The following is an 18,498-nucleotide window of genomic DNA, read 5'->3' on the forward strand; positions in this document are numbered from 1 at the left end:
TTTCAATTCTATTCTAAGATGTTTTTAAGAAGTACAAATGTATTCAAAATTGTGAATTGAGTTTGATATATGAAAAAATAAAAACAGTTATGATAGGGGCAAAAGTGCATAATTGCAACAGATGGATATTAATTCCTGTAAAACAACAAAAGCAGACCAACCAACAACTTCAGGGATGAGGGAAAAGATATATGCATGATTATATCCACAGGAAGAAGAGCAGAAGAGGAGGAGGAACAATCATCCAAAAAGATAAAAGAGAGAAGAAAAAGGCAACCTTGATTTAATTATTAATTAATAATAGTTATTATTATTATTATCACTAATCAATGCAACATTACAGATGCCAACTGCTGCAAACACACTGAGGAACAAGCAAGATAAGGATAGCCTTGTGCGCCCCCTATCTTTCTCATTGTAACACTGCACATAAACACTGTGAATAAAAAAATAAATATTGTTTTTAATTTGCTATTTATGTTTGTGTCACACAAAACACATTTTACAGATTAGTTAGACCAATAAATGACGATATATAAACGTTCCGGGTTTTTGTTGTCGCTTCCAACCAGAAGTGACGTACGTCTACGGAAATAATACGTTGTACCGGGACTTCCGTTTTGTCGTGTGGTGGTTGCGGCTTCGTAAGTATTGTTGCTCAAAATTTACCTTACAATCGCAATCATTTCGATTCTATATTTTGCATCAACAAATACGGACGCTCTGAAACAATTCGAGCTCCAAAGTGATGATATAAAGTACGCAATAATAGCTTTGTTTGCCCAATCAACCGCTGTTAAACATGGTTAGCCTGTTAGCACTTGTTAGCTAGCAGGCTATGTGGTGGTTTCTACTCAGAAATCAAGAATCAAGAAGTTTTTATTGTCATTATGAGGACATAATGTAATTTTTGCAGAGAAAGTCACTGATACTGTTATTAGTTTAAAAAATATTAGCTGTGATTCGTTAATACACTATGGATTAACCATGTAGTTGTTTTATGTGTCTCGTATATACGTATTGATAGATTTTGCTATTCAGCTTGGTAGCAGTGAATCCGCCAGCTCATGTTTGTTCTGTGTTTTCTGTGGCAGAATCATCCAAGATGACCACAGCTGCAAGACCAACGTTTGAGCCTGCGAGGGGAGGGAGAGGGAAGGGAGAAGGTGATTTGAGTGCTCTGTCTAAGCAGTACTCAAGCCGAGATCTTCCAGGGCATACCAAGATCAAATACAGGTCAGCAGATCCAAGAAGTGTGGATTTTAATGATTTAACCCATTGAGTGCAGGTTCTAACATCCTAAATGAGCGTGGACAGCTTTAAGGCACAGATCTAAGGCCATTTTGCTGACTTCAGGCAATCAGGTTTTTTTTTTCATCTAATGTCTGCCCCACACCAGATTTCGGTGTGATCTGGCCCTCCTGACAGTCGTGGGTGCCTTTCAATTTTAGTCTGATTTGAACAGATTATTTGGCCAAATGATCCTGTTGTGCAAGGGGTTGCCGTGATTTAACGTCATTGAGTATTTCCGTATTCAAATCATAAGTATTAACTAAACTGTCTTCTCGGCCATGACTTCATCCGCTGTTTTTGTGTCTCAGCACAAAACACTGAAAACACTACAGCTTATAACTGACGACGCCAACAGTCTTCTGTTTACATTTTGAAGTCACGCTAAATCACAGAGGAGTTTCTGTCAGCCCTTTCAAACTAGAAACACATTTTTAACTGGCTGGCATGTTCAAACTGAGAAAAAGAAGAAGTTTGGAACCTGAAAAATTGGTTCTCAGCTGGAACCAAAAGCAAAAGGTGACATCATCAGTGGGTGTGTCATATTCTGGGTTCTGCAGATTTTGTCAGTGTTGTGTTTACTTCTGTGTTTACTTGAGTAATGTGGAGTAAAGTCCTCCTACTTTGGTTCCTCTTAAACTGGTGTGAATGTGGGCTGGTTCGCCAGAAACCACCAAGGCTTCAGAATAGCACCAGAACTAGAACTGTGTCTTTCTGAAAGCAATATAACAAATTGACAGCAGAAAAATCTATAGACAAACATATTTTCATCCTTGCAATCAGAATTTATGTTAGTGTGTATTAGCATGCAGTGGAAAGTGGGAAAGTGAGATCCATTCAAAAGTAGTCACAGAAGAAACCTTTAGGGCACATTTTAATGCCAGGTTTGAACAGTCAAACTTAATGCTGTCCTCGTGATCGGATCTCTCAGGAGGGATGTTAATACCATGCCTGAACATGGCCATTTTATCACTGAGGCTTTTGAAATATGGTCAGATGCTTTTCTGATGTGTTTATTCTGAAAGTGGATATACAATGTAAGTACATAAAATGTTTTTTCTCACCATGTGTTTTCCCATTGTCAGGCAACCTACCCAGGATCCCCCTGAGGAGGTACGTGCCCGTGACTTCCGGCGGGAGCTGGAGGAGAGAGAGCGCGCCAATGCACGTGAAAAGACCAGAGAGAGGGGACCAAGAGGTTGGTTTCTTTGCAAATATGTAATTTAAAATTATAATAATACTTATGACCTTATATCATTTGATCTTGTGTTTGATTCTGCACTGACCATAACTTCGCAGAGCACACTACATCGTCATCATCTTCCTCATCTTCAAAGAGACCTAGACTGGATCAGATCCCAGCAGCCAACCTTGATGCAGATGACCCTCTGACTGATGTAAGTACTTGCTCTGCCAAAGTCAGTTGACATTTAGTGATTGCCACTCTTTTTGATTCCTCATCAATGCGGCTTGTTTGTTTATAGGATGATGAGGACGAGGATTCTGAGGAAGACAGCGATGGTGATGATGACACTGCAGCTCTTACAGCAGAACTTGAGAAGATTAGGAAGGAGCGAGCTGAAGAACAAGAGCGCAGGGTAAGGTTTTATTTCAGAATAATGTTGGTACCTGCCGCCTGATGATATCAGATTGAAGGTAATCACCAAATTAAACTGGATTATGTTTGAGAGGATGCAAATTACACCCCATCAGTTTTCTGACTTCATATTTTTTCCCCATTTCAGGAGCGAGAACAAAAAGCAGAGGAGGAGAGGATTCGAATGGAGAATATCTTAAGTGGCAATCCTTTGATTAATTTGGCAGGGCAACAGCAACAGGCAATCCAGAGTCAACCTACATTCAGGGTCAAGAGAAGGTATCCCTCTTACATAAACACACACACACATGTATGCATGCATATTGTAAGCTTGCATAAAGTACTTTGCCAAAAACTGAATTTCTTTTTATCTTTTTAGGTGGGATGATGATGTTGTATTCAAAAACTGTGCAAAGGGAGTGGATGAGGCACGCAAAGAGAAACGCTTTGTTAACGATACTCTGCGCTCTGAGTTCCACAAGAAATTTATGGAGAAATATGTTAAGTAAAGGACTTGGTGTGGGTCTTAATTTTATGTTTTATTTTTTTCTGTCTTTTTTTTTTGGTTTTTAAATCTCAGTTCTTTGTTTTTTGTTTTCCAGTTGATAGGTGGCATTTAAATACATTCTGTATTCAATGCATTGTTGTCTGTACAGTCAACAGATAAATGTTGTATATAAGTTGTTTTTGCATCCTTGAATAATGATCAAAAACAGGTAGATCTGTTGAATGTGATTCAGCATCTGAGTCTTTCTGTCCCATTTAATTTCAATAAAGAAAACATTGTTTAAAATGGCTCCTATGAATTTTTCTGGGTGAGATTAATGTGGAGAAGAGAGAAAAATTGCATTTGAATGTATAACAGCTGTTAATGTGTTTCTATTAATTATGGAAAATGTGGTTATATTGAACAATTATGAATAATAAAATAATCATATTCAAACAGTATGGACTACAGCTTTAGTCCTATGTATTCACATGAAGAATGGATCTATGCAGACAATTCTATAAACTTGAAGCTTATATATCAACATGATAAATATATCAATTGCTAAACAAAGCACAGTCCCATTGGTCTCGGTCTAAAATAAATTTTATTTACATAGCACTTTTCATGAACTCAGTCACTTTACATTAAAAGCACAAGAATGAAAAAACAAACACCAAAAAACAGGCTTGAAGAGATTTTATTTGCAAATCATTTTGCTTCAAACTACGTAAAATATGTAATATTTTCTTGCATATGCAGTACTGTAAATGCATTTTAAGGACAAATAGAAAAATGACATTCGTATGCATTTGAATTATTATTTTGAACATGTCCTAATGAAGCCACTACGTGCTGTTGGTGGCTATATTAATTATGCTGCCTTCATGTGCTATCGGAAATTTAGTAAATACGAGTTCCCGACGTGCAAAAAGCACATGAATGCCCCCTCACATCGTGATTTCCAGTGGAAAATTGGGAGATCATTTTGATACACGAATTCCCGAGTAGAGATAATCTTTGATATTTAACCATTATTAATTTCGCTCCAACAACAAAAGCACCTGAACGTAACAAATGGGAAGTATCTTTCCAATAGCACGTGAAGGCAGCATTATTTGATGCTATGTGTGACACAAGCTCAGAAGAAACAACATGATGTCGAGTGCTGTGTTCCATTAAGCAGGAGATTTGTGGAGTTCTGACAAAGCAGTTTAACTATTTTTGAAAAATCAGCCAACGTTTCTGGAAATGTAATGTTTAAACCTTTGCATACAACTGCAGCTACAAACGCCCCGAATATACAGAGAGCAGTGAAGGCAGCACGCAAAAATGGTTGCCAACGAACATGCCCGTCAGGGGGCGCCATCTCCACAATCCGAGTGACAGACGGGGAATGGGGGAATGGGAGGCTGCTGGGAAAAGATGGCAGCTTCCGTTTGTTTGTGTGGAATTACAGAACTGTGAAGAAGGTGTACACATACTTTCCTCCGTTCATAGACGGGTTTCAGTCGCTCAGTCGTGGTTTACAACGTCCGCTGACCAAACATTTTCTTGGTAGAAGATGGAGAAGAGCGGCAGCATCGACAGTTTGGGCTCGAAACGCTCCTCCTCACGACAGCCGAGTGTTGATTCATTGTCCAGGTAGCTAAACCCAGCACAACACACGCCACTTATAAAACTTTTTAAGACTTTAAACTAACCGGAGTTTAGGTTGTGTACACTTTGTTAACTAAAATCAACACGTCAAATCCAAATGCCAAGTGCATGTTATTGCTAAACCTCTAATAGTGCATAATCATGCTTGGTCGATGGAATATTCACTTAAACTATGACGTGATTAATCGAGCGGATAATGTTCAGATGTTATTCAGGAAAATGATGTTTGTACACGTTTATTACATTTGACGAATAAGGATATTTGGAAAATAACAGCACCACTCATTACGATATACATTTTCCAATTAATCTCGTCATTATTATCATAATAGATTGGGAATGAACAGTTGATTGCATTCACATTGAAATCACAGCTTGAAAGAATGCAGCTTCTTTAAATGTAATTGTTCTATTTCTTATTTTTCTGCTTTCAGTGTAAATTAAAATAGTGTAGGGCTGCAACAATAATTAATGGATTACTAAATTAATCGACAATTGTTTTGTTAATCGGTTTTAGGGATTTTTTTTACAATAAAAAGTTATTTGCTCCATATTACAAACAAATCATAGAAACCTAATAATTTTGGTTGGTGGACAAAACAAGACATTCAAGAACGTAATTTTTAGGTTTGGTAAACACTGTTCAATATTTTGTGACATTTTACAGACCAAATAAGTAATCTCGATTAATCGAGAAAGTAATCGACAGATTAATCTATTAGTTGCAGCCCTAAAATAGTTTATTTGAATCTTTAAGATCTCGTCCTTGTATTATAGTACAGTATTTAATATTTTGATTATGCCATGTGCTATGAACTGAAGTTTCAATAACAAATCAAATCACAGTCATAAATAAATGTATTTAGATATTTAACCTAATTCGCTCAGCCCCACAGTTTTTTTTATTTTTCATGAAAAATCTGAGATGAAGACCATTTGCTGGATTTCCTGTTTGTCATTGTCACCGCATCTTTCAACAGTACATCGACTTCTCGCTCTGACCGCTCAGCCCAGGCCAAGCCACCCTCTGCCATGTCCTCTGACTCTATGTCCACCTCTGCAGAGTTTTCCCCAGAGCTCAGGGTCAGTAGCCTGCACGTACGTAGATCACAGAAATGCTGCTGCTTCATTCAGGTAGCTTATAATTGTGATTGAAGCTTGACTCTCCTTTGTTTCTGTCCCTGACAGGTCAAACCCAAAACTGCAGTCAAAGTAAGCCACCTCGAGAGAAAGTTACATTGCTGTTTGGTTTGCAGTATTGTGCCACGTGCTGTATAATTTATATCTAATGTTTCCAGCAGGTGCTTAGAGATTCAGAAAAAGAGGAACCACAGTTGCTTCCAAATGAAACTGTGCAAGACATGGGTATGTTTTCCTGTTGCTGAAATCAAAATGGCTTGCATAAAGGCAAATCTAAAAACACAGGAGTAAAACCAGTAAAAAAAACATGTCTAAATCATGATTTTGTCTTTGCTTTATTCAGCCCAAGATATCACCTACTTCTGTCCTTTCACTGGAGCGGTGAGAGGAACAGTGATGGTCACAAACTACAGGCTGTTTTTCAAATCCACTGACAGGGTATACTGTTGAATTGTTTCACAATTAATTCATGATTCTGTACTGGGATTGTTTTTGTTAATTCGTAGTTGACTTCTAGGAACCAGCATTTGTGCTGGACCTGCCTCTTGGGGTGGTTAGTCGTGTGGAGAAGATTGGAGGTGCTTCAAGCCGCGGTGACGTGTCCTATGGTCTAGTATGCAAGGTGAGGTGGCAACTGTGGTAATGCTCTGGAATAACAACACTTATTTTAAATGGCAGTTCAGGGTTTTTTCTGATTAGGAATGTAAGATGTTTAAGGCGATGTGACACAGTGCATAAGCTAAGTCACAGAGGATGAACCTCTCTTTATCCCTGCTGTGTGCACACAGTGACACACAGTTTCTACAACGGTTGTACGAGGTTGTAACACGTCCTGTATGTAGTGGCTTCATACCAATAAAACCCGTCTGTACAGAGTGGTGGTGACCTCTGAACTTCTGCTCTGGCTCTCTGCAGGATATGCGTAATCTACGATTTGCTCACAAACAGATGGAGGACACACTCAGGAAGTCCATTTTCGAAGTGCTGATAAAATTTGCATTTCCTGTTTCCAATGGGCTGGTGAGTCAACCTCACTGTCTCTCTTACTGTAGCCATGCACTGTCTGCCAACTGACAAGTCTGTCTTCCTCTCTCCATAGCAAATCTTTGCCTTTGACTACGGGCAAGTTTTTCCCGAAAATGGGTGGAAGGTGTATGACGCCATCTCCGAGTACAAAAGACAGGTATCTATAATTGACTCATACCCCATTCAAAACCCATTTAAAACTGAGATTAAATTTTGACCAGTGGGAATGTGCTTAACCCGCATTCACTCCGGTGTCACATGACTACAATGCATACAGGTTTCGGCTTTGGCTCTAATCAGATTTAGTGGGGACACAAGAGAACACTATTGCTTCATATTTGGCAGTGACACAATTCCGACATCATTTCTGGCATAACGCCAACAGCGCCCTCGCACGTACGTGACGCTCGACGCAACACTGAACAATGGGTGGGCCTGACATTTGGTAGTTATCGGAGGTTAGCAGAACAGTGTCTGTCATGGCCAACTATCCTGCAAGAGCTGCTAACATTGCTTAAGTGATGAAACGTCAGACTAATTCGGCAAAATTTTAAATAATTTCTTGTTTTCTTGCGTTTTGTTTTGTTGTTTTTCTTGAAAGGGTATACCCAACGAAAGCTGGAGGATAACAAAAATCAATGATCACTACGAGCTGTGTGACACCTACCCATCAACTCTGGCAGTGCCCGTCAACATACCAGACGAAGAGCTGAGGAGGGTAGCTGCCTTCCGAGCAAAGGGCAGAATACCTGTGAGTGGACACAATCTTGTTTTAACGTGTTTATTTGACCATCTATGATCATATTTCTGTTACACTCCCGTTATAGGTATTATCATGGATCCATCCTGAGAGCCAAGCCACAGTGACGCGCTGCAGTCAGCCCATGGTTGGGGTAAACGGGAAGCGCAGCAAAGAAGATGAGAAATACCTCCAGGCAATCATGGATGCAAATGCCCAGTCCCATAAATTGTTCATTTTTGATGTCAGGCCCTGTGTCAACGCTGCTGCCAACAAGGTCTATATTCTAAATCTGATTTGAACACAATATTAACAAACCGTTAAGGAACTGTCATGTCTTTGTAGATGCACAATGGCTTGATTTTGAATGATTATGAAGTTAAATCAGTATCTATTTGTCTCTGCTCGCTCAAACTGATGTCATTGAAAAGTCTCAGAGTTATATACAGTACTTAAAATGAGAGAATATAAGAACGAGCGGAGTGAATATTGTTTTAATTGATCAATTATAATACATCAAAATCAGCTGGAGGATTTAGAATCATTTTCAGTCTTTCACTGCTCCATTTCATTTAATCTGGACAGTAGCTCTGTGGCCATAGGTAGGCTATAATGTCAAAGAACAATCCTGATGCTTAAAATGCAAGGATAATCTCAGGCAAATCATGACAGCGCTCTCAGAGATCTGTGCCCAGTGGATCTCAATAATCTGCCTAATCGCTGCTCGTGTCTTTCAGAAGAACGGTGGTGGATATGAAAGTGAGGACGCTTATCAAAATGCAGAGCTGGTATTCTTGGATATTCACAATATTCATGTGATGAGGGAGTCGCTCCGCAAGCTGAAGGATGTGGTCTATCCTAACATCGAGGACTCCCATTGGCTCTCCAATCTGGAATCCACTCACTGGCTTGAGCACATCAAGGTGAGCATTAAAGAAGGGAAAAAGGAAGATTCCAAAGATGCCAATACCCAGACTATTGACTGTTATGTGTGTTTGTAGCTGATCCTGGCAGGAGCGCTGCGGATTGCAGACAAGGTAGAGTCTGGGAAAACTTCAGTGGTGGTTCACTGTAGCGATGGCTGGGACCGTACAGCCCAACTCACCTCCTTGGCCATGCTCATGCTGGACAGTTACTACCGCACAATTCGTGGCTTCGAGGTGCTCCTTGAGAAAGAGTGGCTGAGCTTCGGTCACCGCTTCCAACTGGTAAATCATCTTTTTAAACTTCTCCAGCATCACATGGTTTGGCCTTTCCAGTTTGCACCATCGATTGACTTTCCTCTTTTTCTTGCAGCGAATTGGTCATGGTGATAAAAACCACACTGATGCAGACCGCTCACCTGTTTTTATTCAATTTGTTGACTGCGTTTGGCAGCTGACTCGTCAGGTAGGCAAGAAATGATGCTGAAATAGAAAAAGCAAAATGTTCAGAACAACATGGCCTCTCATTGATAATTAATCTGTTTTTGTTTAAGTTTCCTGCCGCCTTTGAGTTCAACGAATACTTTCTGGTTACCATACTGGACCACCTGTACAGCTGCCTGTTTGGGACGTTCTTGTGTAACAGTGAACAGCAGAGGTTAAAGGAAGTAAGAGAGTTTTTGATATTGACGTTGGAAAAAGTGTTTGTTTCACATTCAGTGTTTTGACAATTACATCTTTTGTTTTACAGGAGATTCCCAAAAGGACAGTATCATTGTGGTCTTACATTAACAGCCAGCTGGAGGACTTCACCAATCCTCTGTATGTGAACTACTCCAACCATGTGCTGTTCCCTGTAGTCAGCCTGCGCCACCTGGAGCTTTGGGTTGGCTATTACATCCGCTGGAACCCGCGCATGAGACCTCAGGCATGTCTTTTTCTGTCATTATGTCATGTAGTTTTTCTGTGCCAATAGGTCAACTTCTACTTCTTTGTTACTAAAGCCAACATCTGTGATAAACCCCCCTTTCTACCACCAAATCTGTCCTTCACCTTTGATTTATGGTGCTCAGAAATAGACGAAACATAGCCAAAACCATTCATTGGGAGAGGTAACGGTGCATATTTTAAACTGTCAAATTGAAATTGTGAAAAAAAAAGTAGCTGAAAAAGGATCCATAATTAATAAAAGAAAAAATTATTTTCATTTTTAGGAGCCTGTTCATCAGCGCTACAAAGAGCTGCTGGCGAAGCGCGCCGAGCTACAGAAGAGAGTGGACGAGCTACAGAGAGAGGTGACCAATCGCTCTGCTTCCTCTTCGTCTGAGCGGGCTGGCTCCCCCACACGCTCCATCACTCCAGTGCAGACGTTTGTTTGACACAACTAGACCTTCATTACCTGCCACACCTGGCACATTAATGCACCATCATCAAAAGTCTGATTAAGCAGATTTTCTGTATTTGCATCTCTGAGGTCCTGTAGAATCTGCTTGTCGGGCTCAGACTGCCTGAGCACAGCCATATTGTTCTCTTCCTCTGCGGTTGAGAAGACATGTAACCAGAATACTGGGGACTGATTTCCATATTGACCTACCTACAATCAGTGTTGATAGTCTTAAAAGTACACTAAAATAATACTAAGATAATAAATATACATATATATATATATATGTGTGTATATATATCTGCCTTATACATGTCACAGGATTCTGTTTCTCTACACTGCAAATATTTCTTAGGTAATGCTTTGTTGAGCTGATGCAATTGCAAAAACGTACAATACTGCAAATACTATTTTAAGGTTAAAACTCTAACATCAACTAAAATGCTTTAGAGTTATACTAAATGTTTTATTTGGAGCTAGAGAGCTGTACTGTTAGCATCTCCTAATATAATACAAAATCATAGTCATAGAGAGCATTAAAAAGGTTGGGTTGTTTTCACAAGTTGGTGCTTTTAGATTGTGACCAAATATCTCTTTTTACATAGTTAGTGTCTTATATCACATTCCTGTCATTGAGGGATTTGAGTTTTGTTTGTTTCATCAAGCTAATTAGCATTATTTATTATTCTTTACTTCATACTATTTAAAGCTCACAAACACACCAAGTCATGCTGCAAATTGATTACAGATGTTCCCATTCAATGTTAATAAGATGCACAGAATATGCAATAGTTAATGCCAGTTAACAATCCTTCACTCAAACTGTGTGACCATTTCTTTCAGATTCTTTTTTAGTGCTTCCATCAGAAAGTGTAACATTTAATAATTTGCTACTGTTATTTGTTTAGTTTGATAAATCTTGATGAGTGCCTTGCTCTGAATGACTGGGAGAGTAATAAGAGAAATAGTCTTGAATGTTTTTACTCGCCAAGGTGAAACGCTAAAATACAGACAGTGTTGGTCTGCCTTGCCACTGTGTGTATGTGCATACTTGCAATAAACACAAACACATTTATGGAACCAGTTTGGTTTGTTATATTAGCATGCACAAGTCCGAATGATGGGAACAAGAAGAAAATTGTGTTATCGAATCGGACGTTACACGTGTCTCTGTTGTCAACGTGTGTGAGTGATGGGGACAGAGAGTGAGAGAAAAAAGGAGTCCAGAGAAGCTCTAATAATGCTGCTGTAACATGAAATATGAAACATGTTACCACTGCAATCAGTGTTAATTTGGTCATATTGCTTAAAGTAAATTGGAGGCTTATAATTTAAAAAAAAAAAAAAATCCTTTTAAAGCTACACTTGGTCAGAGGACGTAAGCTGATGTCTTCATGGTTTGTGTTCATGCAGCTCAAGAATGTGGCCATATGTTTGTCTCGATCTTATTGCACGCAGGGAAGACTCGGAGCGTTCAGACCTGTACATTATGTGGTGTAATCTGGATATGATCGCCTCTTTCAGGGCGGATGTTAAAATATCTTGTTTTGTCCACAAATTATTTAGTTTTAAATTATTTCTTTGTCAATTTGAGCAAATATACTATTATTCTCATTTAAGAAGGTGAAAATCAGGCTCCATCTGCTGATTTCAATGGAAAATCATTGATTAATTTGGACAATATTCAGCCCTTTGATAAATTCATGTACTTTTGTAAGTAGTCCAGTGAAAATGTATTTGTAACTTTGAAATTGTAGTCTAATATTCTAACATTTGGAAAACACGGGTCTCTTGTTTGAGGATACTTAGAGGTTAAAGCAGTTTATTTTATTTAACTAAAAAAAAGTCAACCCCTGACACAGAGACAAACAACCATCCACTCTCGCACCTATGGTCAATGGTTAGATGTCTAATTGCCAAATATGCATGTTTTTGGACTGTGGGAGGAAACCCATGCACACACAAGGAGAGCATGCAAACTCCATGCTGAAAGGTCGGAGACCTGCCCCGCCTTTCGCCCTATGTCAGCTGGGATTGGCACCAGCGACCCCCGCGACCCTCATGTGCAGGATAAAGCGGTAGAAGACGGATCTAATGGGTCTAAATTGGATGAGGCCCGTCGGGAAACTGAGCCGAGCCGAACTGAATGAATGCCGGCAGATGATTGGCCCCGAACATTTCAAACTGTGAATCCCGCGAACGGGTGTTTTGTCGCGAGAGGTTTCTTTTCTTCTCGTGAAGACGTCGGCCACTTCCGGTTACATGACGACGACGGCGTTAATACAAAAAGATAGAAGGAAAACAGGGAAATACCTTTTCTCTGCGAGGACACTGGGACTGCAGTACAACACCGCCACATTCGTGCTAGTGTATCTGCTCATGTGGCTACAAAATCAACGGTCGACCCCGAGCCACTGTGGTCGGATAACGTATAACCGGTGATAGCTTGGACATATTTGGGGAGTTATTGTTCTTCGCCTGCTCCCTCCAGCTAACTGCTATTTTTGCGCTGCTAGCGTTAGCTAACACTGGATGCCAACACTCCTTGTGCTCTTCGGTCTCCATTAGTAAGACGCGGGTAGAAGAAACAGGAGACGGCGCCGTTAGTCCGTTCAGTTTGCAGCGGGACTCCATCAACGCTTATTCGAGCTCGTTGACATTAGTTGGGCGACAAGAATGGCAACGTCGGCTCTGTACGCCTGTACGAAGTGTAACCAGCGGTATCCTTTCGAGGAGCTGTCGCAGGGCCAGCAGCTGTGCAAGGTGAAAACACACACTCAAACAACAACGAGCTCAAACTGTGTACAAGTGTGATTTTATTTTGTTTTTGCCTGTCTGGGTGTGTAGTACGTCGAGCATCAAGTTAGTCCGGCTCACGTTACGCAACAGTATTTATGTTCCAAACCTGCACACTTACGAACAGACACAGTGTTCACATCAATTCACTGCGCTGTTAATTACACAGTAGTAGCACATCCATATACTACATGTGAGCAACACTGTGACATTCATCTATGAGGCATTTCAAGAAGTGTTATTATAGGCTAAAGGCTGTCATTGATGCAAGTATTTGCCGACTTGTTGCTTTTGCAGAGCTTCACAAGTAGCACGGTCGAGGAAACCTGTTGTTGTGAACCCCTTTATTATGGGGTTGGACAAGGATGGCAGAAAATGTTGTGATTTAATTACAACAATACAATAAGCGCTGTTTTGGACAAAAGGAACATCATCGCACATCTGAGGTAAAACAGGGCAAATGTGTGTTAGGTCTCAAGGCAAAAGCCTTATACTGTATAAGTGGGTCTCAAAATCGTTATACCACCTGAGAAAATGTTGCGCTTTTATAGTGCCATTAAAATACAGTGGTGCTGATCGGCCGAGCAAAGTCAGACTTTTCACAGGAAGCAGGTTTATTCCCTATAAGATCATTTGTTTACTCATCATCATCCTCTTCCTCACATATACTTCAGAAACTGATATAGTGAAATTAGATTAAGATTGAGCAAGAGATAATGGTATTTGGGATTTTCCAACAGAGAAAGTGAAGAGAAAGAATGAGAACCCCACCATATTATTTTCACTTAAAATGTATATGTACATTGCAGTGTAGACACAAAATATAAATTGGACAGACAAGACCATAAGAGTTGTTCAATAATTGTCTTTTTAAGTTAAGGAATTGTGTGTATCACTTGTTATTATTTGAAAACATATACATATTAGCCATCTGCTGTCCTGGTTTTTAAAGATTGGATTACATTTTTGCCCAATCAAGTACTAATCACTTATGTGCACTTACATCATTTAGCTGACTGAACCAAATCAGTTTCACAGCAGTCTTTTTTTGTTTACATCCAAATACATCCTGCTGCTCTGTCCAGATTTTGTTACACAACAAACAGTGTAAAGACATTTTTCAATTTTTCTTCGTTTATCCTAGGAGTGTCGCATCGCACACCCAATTGTGAAGTGCACATACTGCAGATCTGAATTTCAACAGGAAAGGTAAGACATTTGTGTCTGGTGATGAATTTGAAATAAGTTTTGTGTCCAATTGTGAATTCCATTTCATTTTAGAGTTATTATGTAATTTATGTTCAGTGTAAGCCCCTGTTTTTTCTTTACAGCAAAACCAATACAATCTGCAAGAAATGCGCCCAGAATGTCAAACAGTTTGGAACTGTGAGTGACAAGTTTCTCCTGTTTTGTTGTCTCTCTCTATCTCTCTCAAGGCACTTTTAACTCCTAATGCATTCACCGAATCCAGTTGCACTCTAGTCTATATTTAATTTCAGTCATGTGAAATACACTTCTGACTTTGATCTTTGTTTTTTCTCTGTGTATCCAGCCCAAACCCTGCCAGTACTGTAATATCATTGCAGCGTTTATTGGGACGAAGTGCCAGCGTTGTACCAACTCAGAGAAGAAATATGGACCTCCACAGACCTGTGAGCAGTGCAAACAGCAGTGCGCTTTTGACCGCAAGGAGGAAGGCAGGAGAAAGGTATAAACCAGTCACACCTGCACTCTGATCATACAGTGATTGAGCAACAATCCTCTCTTTAACTCCTCTCTCTTACCTATCTTACTTAGGTGGATGGGAAGCTGCTGTGCTGGCTCTGCACTCTATCTTACCGCCGTGTCCTGCAGAAAACCAAGGAGCAGAGGAAGGGCTTTGGCTCTTCCAACTCCTCATCCTTGAATGAGAAAGACCACCACTCCAGACCTCACCATCATCACCACCACCACCACCACCCACACAGACACAGCGGTTCTCACCACAAGTATGTCCCTTGCTGTGTTGCTGCTCCTACCTGCACATTCTTCTGTGGACTGCTCACTGTAGAAGAAAATAATTTTTGTGTTTGTGTTTTGTTATGTTGTTATTTGCTAAGCTGAACTATCTTTCACAGACTAAGTGGGAGCTTGAGCCCTGAGCAGGAGCAGGGAATGTGGAAGCAGAGGTAAGACTGACTGTTTAATTTCATTTACACAATATTCCCGAGAAATCGTTGTGTGTCAGGTTGTTTTTTTTTTTCACTCTTGGGTCGCTTTCACACTAGAAATGTGCGTTACGGCTGCAGTGCGTATTTTTATTTTGGCACACATGTTAACTCATGAGGCCGTTCACACTGGTTGCGTGTGCCACAAGTTAGCAACGTAGCTCTTTTGGAATAGATAATCTGCATATTTTTCACACAAACTGCATGCATCTCTTTAAACTGTGAAGAGCTAAGCTTGTGTCACAGCAAAAATGTACTGTGAAGCCTTTCTTCAAAGTTTTGGTGTCTGTCGCATATGTCACAAACACAGCACCTCCAATTTCAAGTAAAAGTTCTTTCAATTCCCAGATTCCATTCTCGCTTCTTTTCTTCTTCTTTTTTCAACAAGGTTCTATTGTGAAATATGTGCATAACGGTATGTTATCGGTGTAAACAACAGATCAGCTCACTCAGATTTCCAGTGTGAAACTGGTCCAAATTGCTATCTGTTTTCTGTGCAGCCATAAATCGTCTTCAATCCAGAAGGAGACTCCAAAGAAGAAACCAAAACTGGAGATGAAGCCATCGAATGGGGACAGGTGTTTCAAATAATGATTGTTAACAAATAGATTAAATGACTGAACCTACATTGTTGTAGGTTGGCATAATCCTCCTGCATACATTTTGTTCTCTTATACTGAAAGCCCCTCTCAGCACTAAGCTTGTCCTCTTTCCTTTCTCCTATCAGTAGTTCCATCACTCAGTCGATGGATTCTGGTGGAACGGACAACTTCATTCTCATCAGCCAGCTGAAAGAGGAAGTGATGTCACTTAAACGTCTTCTACAGCAAAGGGATCAGACTATCCTGGAGAAGGACCGAAAGGTATGTCCTTCACATGACTTTCAGCACGATTGATTCATCACTGCATCGCTGTTGGTTGCTTGGATGAGCTTGAGGTATTCAATTTTAATCTTTGCTCTAGCTCACAGAGCTCAAAGCAGACTTTCAGTATCAGGAAACCAACATGAGAGTAAAGATGAACCAAATGGAGAAATCACACAAAGAGTCTATGGAGCATCAGCAGGTAGGAAACTTCATTGCCATTGTTGCATAAATATGTATGTCATGCATTTACATGGTTTAAATTCTCTGGTGGTTGAGAAGACATGTAACCAGAATACTGGGGACTGATTTCCATATTGACCTACCTACAATCAGTGTTGATAGTCTTAAAAGTACACTAAAACCGACTGGCACACATGATTTGGTTTTGGACTAGTACAAAGACTCAGATAAGGTGTTACTGCATTGATAAGATGAATATAGCCATATATGGCTCCATCCTGATGAGAAAATCCTACACTTCCTCACCCCAGCATAACTTCAACATAAGCCCCACAGGCACTTAAGGTGTAAATCTGCATTCACACAGGACGCAAACATTTTACTTATCAGTTTGAGTCCGAGATGTGATGGATCCATTATTTGCTGCTTTTCCTGTCAAAGGAATGGTTGTTCTATAAGTGTGAATCAAAAGCAGACTGACTGATGAGTACCTTGTAAAAATGCAGATGTTTGTTGACATGGGTATGGAAATGACAACAGTCAATCCCATTTCTAACAGAGCTGATCTTTTTTTTTTCCACAGTCCAAGAACAGGGAGCTGATGAAACAAGTGGCTGCTCTATCTAAAGGAAAAAAGTTTGACCGGTCAGGAAGTTCACTGCTGTTACCCTAACAATAGGTTTACCAGCGGGTAACAGCACGGAGCGGCTTCATTGTTGTAACACTGTGAAAGTCTCCGTCCTGTGTTTCCTCATTGCCATCAGCTTAATCGGTAAAGCCAGAGACCATGTTGTACATGGAAATCAATTGCTGAATCACAAAAACTTTTCTCTAAATGTCAACATATTTTAGATATCTTATGGTGACTTTTCTCCTGGATCGTAGGATGTGACATGAGATGGAGAGGAGGATGGAGCTCATTTTTAAACACTGCCGGGCCAAAACAAACACCATGGTGTGCATAAGTGGATCACATTCTGTCAACTCAGTGTGTCCACTTAATTTTTAAAGGATATCATGCAATTTATTTATTCAAGTGTATTTCTAGCTTTTTTATTTCCTCACAACATACTAAGAGACTATCCTACATTTTGGGGTTTTCTTCAATAGCAATTAGTTATATTTTTCTAAATGGACGCGATTTGTGGAAGACAGGTTCTCCTTCATAGAGACCCTGTGCAACTTTATAATTTATGCAAACAAGGAAAAAAATGTAACCAGTGACCACTGAGCTGCTGCTCAACAACACAAGAGCTGTCTCAGTAAGTTTTCACAAAAACCAATGAACACTTTGAAAGACTGTCTGATAAAGAGACACCTCTTGGCTGCCCTCTTACTCACCGTGTGACAGCTTTAGTGCTTTGTTGTTTCTCTTTAGTGGAACGATTGTAATACTGCATGATTTTACTGCCAGATACCAGATGGCATTGTGGTCAAACTTATTTTTTCTCCCCTTTTGATTAGTTTTTTTATGAATCACTTGTAAAATGTATCACTGGGGTCAGCCATTGTATTTAAACTATTGCTTGTATCTGTTTTAGTGAGTATAGTATGTGTATGGTAAGGCCAGTTGAAATTAACATGTCTGTAGAAAATGCTTTTTAAAGGAACACACCTGTCACCATGCATTATTGGACTGGTTTCATACTGTGGCATCCAGGATCACTTTTGTACTTTTTTCCAAACCAAGTGTTTTAAAACTATTAAAACTGGCTAAACTGTTATTGTACGTTTCTTTTATTACTGACCATATAACTGTTTAACTTTGAGATGTTTTGGACCAGAAAGTAAAAATATTATAGTTGTGTCATGGAGGGAACTTTCAAGTTTGTCCCTTTTCTTTTTTTTTATCTATGCCAAGGACACTATGATTTGGCTACGTTTGTTGTTGTTTCATTGAGCAACACAACTCGGAAAGGATGGAATTGGGTGAAATGTTTGGTGGGTGTAGGTTATAGCCCAGTAACAACAAATGATTAGATTTTAGAGGTTAATTTGGGCTGCATAATAGGTTTATATGTACAGTTTGTAATCCCTGCAAGATCAACAGTCCTCTGCATCTGTACTGTAAAGTTTGATTTCATTACATTAAAAAAGAAATCTAAGAAACTGCCTTGAAGGTTGTTACAAATTAGAAATAGCAAGTTAATTACTTTAGTTAATCATACATATGTTATGGTTATTAGAAGCTAATTTTTTTATGC

General features: G+C 39.7%; 3 protein-coding genes across 8 annotated transcripts; all 3 read left to right on the forward strand.

The window, feature by feature from the left end:
* The first annotated feature begins 595 nt into the window (after window positions 1-595).
* Window positions 596-3,680, forward strand: cwc15 (CWC15 spliceosome associated protein homolog). The gene is made up of 7 exons (XM_044041342.1): window positions 596-644; window positions 1,095-1,236; window positions 2,376-2,488; window positions 2,590-2,687; window positions 2,775-2,888; window positions 3,036-3,166; window positions 3,267-3,680. The coding sequence occupies exons 2-7, from the start codon at window positions 1,106-1,108 to the stop codon at window positions 3,394-3,396; spliced, it is 717 nt and encodes a 238-aa protein (XP_043897277.1). The 5' UTR covers window positions 596-644; window positions 1,095-1,105; the 3' UTR covers window positions 3,397-3,680.
* Window positions 3,681-4,760: 1,080 nt separating this feature from the next.
* On the forward strand, window positions 4,761-11,325 carry mtmr2 (myotubularin related protein 2). 5 transcript variants are annotated; one of them, XM_044042970.1, is made up of 16 exons: window positions 4,761-5,018; window positions 6,014-6,131; window positions 6,222-6,245; window positions 6,332-6,398; window positions 6,517-6,611; window positions 6,691-6,795; window positions 7,089-7,193; window positions 7,273-7,356; window positions 7,801-7,950; window positions 8,027-8,215; window positions 8,676-8,861; window positions 8,940-9,146; window positions 9,235-9,327; window positions 9,416-9,529; window positions 9,613-9,789; window positions 10,076-11,325. In XM_044042970.1, exons 1-16 carry the CDS (start codon window positions 4,939-4,941, stop codon window positions 10,238-10,240), a joined length of 1,959 nt encoding a protein of 652 aa, XP_043898905.1. In that variant the 5' UTR covers window positions 4,761-4,938; the 3' UTR covers window positions 10,241-11,325. The 5 variants fall into 5 exon arrangements, with proteins under 5 accessions (XP_043898905.1, XP_043898906.1, XP_043898907.1 ...); XM_044042971.1 differs by having other exon boundaries at window positions 8,679-8,861; XM_044042972.1 differs by having other exon boundaries at window positions 6,335-6,398.
* A 1,167-nt stretch (window positions 11,326-12,492) lies between these two features.
* Window positions 12,493-18,325, forward strand: fam76b (family with sequence similarity 76 member B). Of its 2 annotated transcripts, none has more exons than XM_044042956.1 (10): window positions 12,493-13,008; window positions 14,186-14,250; window positions 14,373-14,427; window positions 14,594-14,749; window positions 14,839-15,029; window positions 15,159-15,209; window positions 15,749-15,826; window positions 15,979-16,111; window positions 16,212-16,313; window positions 16,878-18,325. In XM_044042956.1, exons 1-10 carry the CDS (start codon window positions 12,922-12,924, stop codon window positions 16,965-16,967), a joined length of 1,008 nt encoding a protein of 335 aa, XP_043898891.1. In that variant the 5' UTR covers window positions 12,493-12,921; the 3' UTR covers window positions 16,968-18,325. The 2 variants fall into 2 exon arrangements, with proteins under 2 accessions (XP_043898891.1, XP_043898890.1); XM_044042955.1 differs by having other exon boundaries at window positions 12,494-13,008; window positions 15,976-16,111; window positions 16,878-18,324.
* Window positions 18,326-18,498: the final 173 nt, after the last annotated feature.

Source organism: Solea senegalensis, linkage group LG13, assembly GCF_019176455.1.
Source record: "Solea senegalensis isolate Sse05_10M linkage group LG13, IFAPA_SoseM_1, whole genome shotgun sequence".
Taxonomy (NCBI): domain Eukaryota; kingdom Metazoa; phylum Chordata; class Actinopteri; order Pleuronectiformes; family Soleidae; genus Solea; species Solea senegalensis.

Coding starts and splice junctions, on each gene's coding strand:
- cwc15 (XM_044041342.1), top strand. CDS start 1,106: ATGACCACAGCTGCAAGACCAACGTTTGAGCCTGCGAGGGGAGGGAGA. Junction 2,489..2,589: donor CAGAGAGAGGGGACCAAGAG/GTTGGTTTCTTT, acceptor ATAACTTCGCAG/AGCACACTACATCGTCATCA. Junction 2,889..3,035: donor CTGAAGAACAAGAGCGCAGG/GTAAGGTTTTAT, acceptor TCCCCATTTCAG/GAGCGAGAACAAAAAGCAGA.
- fam76b (XM_044042955.1), top strand. CDS start 12,922: ATGGCAACGTCGGCTCTGTACGCCTGTACGAAGTGTAACCAGCGGTAT. Junction 14,428..14,593: donor ATGTCAAACAGTTTGGAACT/GTGAGTGACAAG, acceptor CTGTGTATCCAG/CCCAAACCCTGCCAGTACTG. Junction 15,827..15,975: donor AAGCCATCGAATGGGGACAG/GTGTTTCAAATA, acceptor TTCTCCTATCAG/TAGTTCCATCACTCAGTCGA.
- mtmr2 (XM_044042970.1), top strand. CDS start 4,939: ATGGAGAAGAGCGGCAGCATCGACAGTTTGGGCTCGAAACGCTCCTCC. Junction 6,796..7,088: donor CCTATGGTCTAGTATGCAAG/GTGAGGTGGCAA, acceptor GGCTCTCTGCAG/GATATGCGTAATCTACGATT. Junction 9,790..10,075: donor ACCCGCGCATGAGACCTCAG/GCATGTCTTTTT, acceptor TTTCATTTTTAG/GAGCCTGTTCATCAGCGCTA.